Below are 7,789 nucleotides of genomic sequence, written 5' to 3'. Positions count from 1 at the left end.
GATAACTGCGTGGTGTACACGTGATACTACAAACCCGATGGAAGAGATGGAAGAGAAGGCGGCGAGGCGGTGGGCTGCGGGGGCCGAGCGCAAGCGCCGCAAGCGGGCCGACAACCGTGCATTCGCACTTTCACATTCTCCCCCTCGGGGAAATGCGGGGGAATTTTTCGTCCACCCTTTATTGTTACGTAATATATGCACAACCATAAATATAAGAAGAGACAAACATAAGAACAACGTTATCCTGACATCACCTTCAAAGGGCCTAAAATATATTGTTCCAGCGCTTGCACGAAATTGGTGCAGGTCAGAAAGGGCGCGAGCGTGTGTTGCAACCTGCAGAGGTTCACACGAACAGTTACACTGATAGACATATAAGCGGAAAAAGCTAAGGCGTACAATAAAGTATCATGCGCATTAGCAGCACTGCGCATGCGCTGAGCAGACGGCACGCTAAAACTTGCAGACGTGCTTGGGCAGCATGTACGAGCCCCGCGCGCAGCCGAATGCTGTGGCGAAGGGAGGGAAGCTTCTGAGCGGCCCGTTGACGAAGAATGGCGCCGGAGACTGCGTGCCGTGGTGCGTCCTCAGGTGCAGGTAGGCGTCATCGTACGACTCGCAGCGGCTCCGCGCGAACTCGTAGAAGAACCGCCGGTCCGAAACTGTCGCCTCAGTCCGCGAGCCACCCGTGGACGAGCTGCACCCCAAGGGAAAAAATGTAACCCCCGTGCGATACACTCGCTGACAGAGAAAAATTTGGTATCAAACAAATGAATTCAGGCTTAATCCCGTGTTGCAAGGCTGGCTCGCGTCTGTGTTGATGGAACTTGGGAACACGCCAACCCAGACAGCGTCTTTTAAAGACGGTTGGGTTACTAAAACCCTAAAATTTTGGTTTGTCTGACTGTTTCTGTGCCTGTGTTTATGTCTGTCCCTCGACTCGGCCTTCCGGCCAGCAGTTAGAATAATACTTGGACGACGGGTTTATACAGGCAAGAATATTCCGAACCGCTATATATCGAAACATGCTTCATGCTCGTCGTCGAAAATGTTCAGCAAAAAGGAAAACATTAGGCATATTTGAGGGAAAGCATCGATGCGTAACTGGTATTCGCACTGTTCTTTTAATTAAATATTCATGGCTGCCTGATATTTGCGAAAGCAAATATCAGGAGGGTTGAGAAAAGAAGCATTCAACTGGAAGAGGTGGCGGAAGACTCAACTTTCGACAAAATATGAAGAGAAGTGAACAGATACGCGACCATTTTCTTTCTTTTGCTTTTATTTAGTTTTATGCGCAAAGGCGCTGGATTCGGCAGTGCTTTGTGATTTCGTAAGCTCCTTTCCAGTTATGTTAATTCTTATACTCTTACCTTATACTATATAGTATTTACATTGTTCACTGTTTTGTAACTTTTATAATTTTACACGTGAAATATTTTAACAAAATATTTGTCCCCACCCCCTTATGTAATGTCCTTGGGCCTTTAAGGATGCAATAAAGGAATTAAATGAAATGAGAGAGAGAGATAAAACATTTATTATCATGTCCAGCAGTAGTGGGGTGGGGAAAGAAGGGATGGGGCGGCGAGGTGTGTGGTGGACCTCCCCGCTACGGCCGCCTACTCACTGCGCGTCTCGGTGGAGACAGCGTTTTCGGCGGTTGCCGCGAAAGGATGTCCATCACCTGCCGGACCGTGCCGCGTTGATGGCCGATGTCTTCGCTTCTTATGGCGAGTGCCATGCTTGGTGGCATTGGGTGTTGGGTGTCTTCTGAGGGCCTGCAGTCCCATAAAAGATGTGGTGTTGTAGCCCTGGCTGCGTTGCAGTGTTGACAAAGGTCGGTCAGGTAAACCGTGGGGCAGATGTGCTTGGCGAATACGGGGGTCCATATCGCTTCCGTTTGGAGTTGACGGAGTATCGTCGACTCCGCTCGTGGGAGGTCGGGGTGCGGCGGTGGGTACTTTCGTCTGGTGTCGCGGTACCAGGCTAGAATCTCACCGTATGTGAGGAGCGGCGTGGGTTTGGGGAGGGGATGTTGGACGGAACGTGCGGGGTCGTGTACGGCTGCGCGACTGGTGAGCGCGCGTGCCGTAGCGTCCGCCTCCGCATTCCTGTTAACAGTTCCGCCGTTCGCTAGGTCGGTGTGGGCCGGGAACCATGTGAGTCGGGAGAGTTTTGCGGGTGCCCGGGAGGGGGTGCAGATCCGTAGGGTGGCGGGGGATAACTGGTTGGTGGCGAAACGGAGGATCGCTAAGCGAGAGTCGCTGAGGATCGTGGTGCATGGAAGTTGGGTGAGGGCCAGAGCGATAGCGAATTCCTCGGCCAGAGTCGTGTGTGTTGTACGTATGCTTGCGGCTGTCTTGAGGGCTCCCGTGGCAGCTGATAGGACGGCGACCGCGTAAGCATCGGGTCTGCCGGGGTGTGGTGCGGCGTCGACGTAGTAAGCGCTTGTGTCTTGTGCGTACATCTTGGTTAGGGCCTTCGCGCGGGCCAGGCGACGTTCGGGGTTGGCGTCGGGGTGCATATGTTTGGGCAGCGGGGGGATCCTGAGCCGTCGGCTGAAGACTAGTGGCAGTGGGCCGGTGGGTGTAGGGCCGATGTGGCCGGGGGAATTGTAACCGATGCGGGCCAGGATTGCGCGGCCTGTCTTTGATTGGGTGAGTCTTACGAACTGTGTGGTTCGCTGGGCTTCGGTGATCTCGGCGAGCGTGTTGTGAACGCCTAGGTCGAGGAGTTTCTCCGTGTTGGTATACGTATAGAGACCGAGCGCTGTCTTGTATACTTTCCTTATCAGGGCGTCTATTTTCTGACGCTCCGCCGGCTTCCAATTGTGGAATGAAATATCTTTGCTTTTTGTGTGTGCGTTTTAACCGTGTAAACATACTGGTGCACGTGGGCTCTGCGAAGCTTAGCGGTGTTTCGCAGAGTAATGTGTGGTGCAAACAGTATGCCCACTGTGCCCACGTTGCACAGTGTTCGGGAAACCTTAGGAACATTTACGGGTGACGTTAGGAAGACAAAGCTTTTCATTGTGTTTCCAAGCTAATCACCCGATGGCGCTGAATCAGATGCGGCTTTGTAATTTCATTAGTTCACTTATACTTTGTTTCGTTAAATCTCAGACCTTTTTATTATGTCACGTGAGGGCGCTGCAATGGTACACCCATTCCGTGGGTACACTTTTGGTGTTCCGTTACTTAAGTTTCAGTTTTTTTATATATCCTTAGAGTTTTCTGCGAAGGAAGATGGTTACCAGATTTATGAACTGCCAAATCAGCGGACTTTTTCTTTGGGCATACCTTCTTTTTCTTAGTGATATCCACATTTACACTGTTATAAATTCTCCAGCTACAGTTTTTCCGCGAATACAAGGCATTACGCTGTTTGCTTACTAGTTAAAATAGCCAACTAGGCAATCAAGATTCCTTCTAGAGCAAAGTAAAGCAGTCTACAGTTGCGGCTACACGTGGGTCTCATGCAGAGAACGTAGCTGGTGCTACTAAAGTTGCGCGTGTATCTTGCTCTGGGAAAGGAAATAAAAATAGAGCTAAGCTCAAATGCAAGATTTCAAGTGAGCTGCAGTGAACCGGTGACGTCGTGCAAAGGTGCTCTGAGCGGGCGGGCGGTGCCTATTACAGGGCACGCGTACTCTCGATGCGTTCAGCGAGCTAGTCAATCGAATTTACGCGCTTTCTTTTCAGAGGAAGCCGAGTCTTCTATAGAAGCGGATTTAAAAAAAAAAAACCGCTTCATTTCGTAATTCACTTCATGCTCCGCAACCTTGTAACTAATAACAAAATTCTGGCTAGCCTCAGTGAAATTCAATTCAAGTTATCTAAATTCTACTTAGTAGGGTGTAAGATAGAACGGAAGGGTATAAGATAGCGGGGTATGCATTCACATGCGCGCGCATCCGCGGATGTAAAAGAACGCAGTGTAGCTCAACCAAAGTCAGTCCACCCGTCATTTGCCTTTTCTGGCATTCTTGACTGAGGGGCTGGTTTCGAACGGGTCTGGAGAAGAAGTGTCGTCACTCCTTCGTAGGTTCTCCATGTCTTCGATGGTCGGGGCTCAGCTTGTAAGGAACCTATTGTGGGGTCCGCCAAATTCTAATTGGCACCGTCTGATGCCCACCCGGAGTAATCAGGCCTTTTATAGGAGTCAGACTTCGAAGGATTAGATAAAAAAATCTCGCTGTCCCCATTCCCATCCAAAATCCCATAACCCATAACCCATTCACCAATTTCCCTACCCTTTCATCCAAACCGCTCCTGCTGCTTTCTCATGGGTGATCAGGGGAGTCTCCCCGGGCCCGCTCTCCTGGCTGTGGTGTCGCTAAGTAGCTCTTTCCCTCTTTCAGTGGTCAAAAACATATTTTGCCCGTTGGCCAATTCTTTTATTTTATTATTGGGTTAAGCCTGCAATACTTAGTGGTGTTGGCAGAGGCAGTTATTTTACGTTAATTTACTTCGCCTCAACCTAATTCCTGTCGGCTCTCTTTTGTTCTAATCACACAAGCACGCTCGCAATGCACTGGCTTAATAAGGAAGAGGGGGGGGGGGCGCACTTTTTTGAAGCGAAGGCCGGGAACCGCTTGCGGGCGATGTTCAAGGTTGCCGCCAGGGCCAGCAGGTCGACGACATCGTTGTGGACGGCCAGATGGCTCGCTGCCTTGTCCCCGTAGAACTGCCTCCGCAGGCATTCGGCCAACAGCTCCAGCCTCAGGTGCGCCGCCGGGTGCCTGTTGGCACGAGGCTCGCCATCGTCACAATATATACAACTAATGTGTACTCATGACTATGACATACGAGGCAGAACTCCATCAAGAACACTGGACGAAAGCTTACGTCAGCTCAAGGAGCCATAGAGAGAAAGACAGATGACACTTAAAGGTAACACTTAATGGTAAGAAAACGCTTACAGATATAACATTTAAAGGTAAGAAAACAACAGCGTGTGTTGAGGAGCAGGATCGGTTAGAACACATCACAGTTCAAATAAAGAGAAGGACGTGGGTTTCGGCGCGGATGAAAGGCAAAGGTGGGACCATTTGTTTAACGACATGGCTACCAAGGGATGTTAAACGCAGTAGGGCAAGAGCAAGGGTTCGGTGGAGAGATGAACTAAGAACATTTTTGTGCAAATAATGGACGCGAGAAACGCGCGATAGAAGTGACTGGAAATGGTTGGGGGAGGCCTTTGTCTGGTGGTAGACAGAAACAGGCTGAAAGTGATGATGATTATGATGATAACGACCTTGCGACGCGCCGACGCGCAGTGTACATGGGGGAACACTGCTGAATGCCCCCTAAGTGAGTCCCCCTTGCGACAATGCATTGTAGAAATTTTATCGGTGTTCAATACGCTGGGAGAGCGCGGGAGAGACAAATCTTCAGGTTATCTGGCCGTTACTGCTTCTGAGTAGTCGATTATCTCGTTATTAAAACTCTTGCGTGTTATTCAAAAAAGCATGCGCATCCTGATGCGGAAATATGTTATTTCAATGAATTTGAATTTGCAGTCGTGGAAAATTTCACGCCACTGTTTTGTCCAAAGCGTGATAGCCAAAAGAGTGGCCTTTTGTGCGTTTGTCGATTCTCTTCACTATTAGCGCACCTCTTCTTGAAATGTAAGGCCATCCGCATGAAGTGTCGCACCACCGCTCTCGCCAGATCCAGCCCTACTCGGGGCAGGTGGTGCACGTAAAAGACGTCCCCGGCGTACAGCCTGTCCGCAGAGGCCGCGGGAATGGCGAGGTATCGTTCGTCCGCGTCCAGCCAGGGCTCGTCGTCAAGGGCGGAACCGCGCCAGAAGGTCTCGAAGCCTCTGTCCACCAACCTTCCCAGCGCATTCCGCGACAGCGCCCGGAGAGCGCCGTTCCAGGAGACCATGGGCGACTCCTCGGCGTCGGAGAACACGAACTCGCTGAACTTCATGCGCATGCGCTGGTTGCGCAGCCAGGAGGGAACCAACAGCTGTGCGCGAACGTGGTGAACGAATAGATTAGCTAAGTACTCTTCACCAGAGTACAAGATCACCTTAAGAATTGGTTGGTTGGTGGCTGGTAGTGTAACTTGGTCAGGCGGTGCTAGCCATGCACGATATGCCAGCTCTTGCTCCGCCCGAGTGGCACCCGATGCGTCAAATATAAGTCACATTCACCATGAGTCCGCGACTTGTTTGTCCCAAAGGAAGCTGATAACGAGGCGCAATATCTCTCTGCGAAGTGTCCAATACCCCACTGGAAGGACGGTGTGGTCCAGAGGGGTGTGTAGGGCTATTAACTTTAGAAAACCTGGGTGGCCACATAGTTGCCAATTAGCGCATCTTTTTTTTTTCAAAGGAAATCGACATATAAAAAGGGCTGCGATCATTAGAAGACGTAAAATTTCGAGCGTTTCCGCGTGTGTGTGTGTAATGTGTGTGTGTGTGTGTGGGGGGGGGGGTGATATCAATTGGTTGTAGTTCAGTATCGTGAAGCAACTACCATTTTCTTTTTTCGCTCACTGTGTTCACCCCAATCTGAAATACCAAGCCCCGCCATTTGTGGGGATAACCCCTTAGGAAATCATTAAATCTCCCCCTCCCCCTCCCCCTCCCCCTCCCCCCCCTCTCTCTCTCTCTCTCTCTCTCTCTCTCTCTCTCTCTCTCACCGTAAAATTACTTCTGCAAATGCTTGCTTTATTTATAAACCCGCATGTTGACTACGCACAGAAGTTCCAACTTACGCAACCTTCTATCTTTTTGCAGAACTAGTTCGAGCTACTTCAAATGGAATCAATGCTGCAATCAGTTAGACATGCGGGGAGTCTTTCAAGTCTTCAGGTGGGTAGCCGTCGTCTTTTCGGGTTGCCATTGCGGGTAGAGGTCGGTGAATCTGGTGAGTTCCGGTTTGTTGACTGGAAACGCTGTTGACAGCCTCCGGACAATGTCCGACGCCTTTCTACTTGAAGCTAGTTATGTTGCTTGCGTGCTGCGTCGTCGCGAAACGGGGATGCCGATATAGGCGCCGCCTCCTTTGCTCACGTAGCTCACGCGGCGTTTGATACACGACGGTGACGGCTGTGCGCCATGGTCATCGGTATATCGTTCCGCGTTAGAGGCGACATCATTGTGCGAGAAAAAAAAATGGAAGCGTATCTGGTTTCTTTGCTGCACATGTCGTCGAAAGACGATAGTCTCCTGTATCTTCTGCACTTTTGCCCCGCAGCACCCATTCCTGTCTACCCGCTCCTCCCATGAGAAATCCAACAGTGGTTCGGTCAATTCATGTTTCCCGCGTTCGGAAATGCCCGCGTGGCATTTGTTGGGACCTTTTGTTTCTGCGTTGCTTGCAGCAGTTCGAGGTGCCATCTTTGCGTTTAAATTGACCCCCTCAAAAGACGTTCTTGAGCTGTTGTTTTTTTCTCCCCTTTACTATCTTAAAACCCAATTCAACGTCTACTTTTAATTTTAAACAAAAAAGACATCGGCACTTTCACTTATGTGCCGTTTTTTTTTTTTTCACAAATATGACTGACGTTCTTGTGCGCTGAATAATGTGGACCTGTATGAGTTCTGTTTGAAGTGGTTTTGCCTCTGTATACTTCCTGTTAAGGCATTCTTTAATGCTTTCTTTGCCGGACTGGTAAACCAATACACAGCCATACAGACAGGCAGACCATATTAGCACTTCACTTCATATTCACTTTTTTATGACTCGTTTGTGGGGTGTTACCACACTGCAAGGCAATGCAATACTTACAGCCACCTCCAAGGCGAAGAAGCTTACAAAAAGCCTTCTCTG

General features: G+C 49.9%; 1 protein-coding gene across 1 annotated transcript; it reads right to left on the bottom strand.

Annotated features, from left to right (window-relative positions):
- Positions 1-273: 273 nt before the first annotated feature.
- On the bottom strand, positions 274-5,960 carry LOC144167471 (uncharacterized). The gene is made up of 3 exons (XM_077696727.1): positions 5,620-5,960; positions 4,571-4,744; positions 274-697 (listed from the first exon to the last, which is right to left on the bottom strand). The coding sequence occupies exons 1-3, from the start codon at positions 5,943-5,945 to the stop codon at positions 454-456; spliced, it is 744 nt and encodes a 247-aa protein (XP_077552853.1). The 5' UTR covers positions 5,946-5,960; the 3' UTR covers positions 274-453.
- Positions 5,961-7,789: the final 1,829 nt, after the last annotated feature.

Source organism: Haemaphysalis longicornis, unplaced genomic scaffold (assembly GCF_048455015.1).
Source record: "Haemaphysalis longicornis isolate Haplotype H1 unplaced genomic scaffold, Haemaphysalis longicornis Haplotype H1 scaffold_2, whole genome shotgun sequence".
Taxonomy (NCBI): Eukaryota; Metazoa; Arthropoda; class Arachnida; order Ixodida; family Ixodidae; genus Haemaphysalis; species Haemaphysalis longicornis.
The sequence above is the reverse complement of the archived record's forward strand: the minus strand, read 5'-3'. Positions and strand labels throughout refer to the sequence as shown.

Bases quoted from the DNA above. Each gene is read 5' to 3' on its own strand.
- LOC144167471 (XM_077696727.1), bottom strand. From the start codon at position 5,945: ATGCGCATGAAGTTCAGCGAGTTCGTGTTCTCCGACGCCGAGGAGTCG. The intron at 4,745-5,619 runs GTGCGCTAATAG...TCGTGCCAACAG, and splicing joins GCCTTACATTTCAAGAAGAG to GCACCCGGCGGCGCACCTGA. The intron at 698-4,570 runs GTGCGCCCCCCC...CTTGGGGTGCAG, and splicing joins CCGGCCTTCGCTTCAAAAAA to CTCGTCCACGGGTGGCTCGC.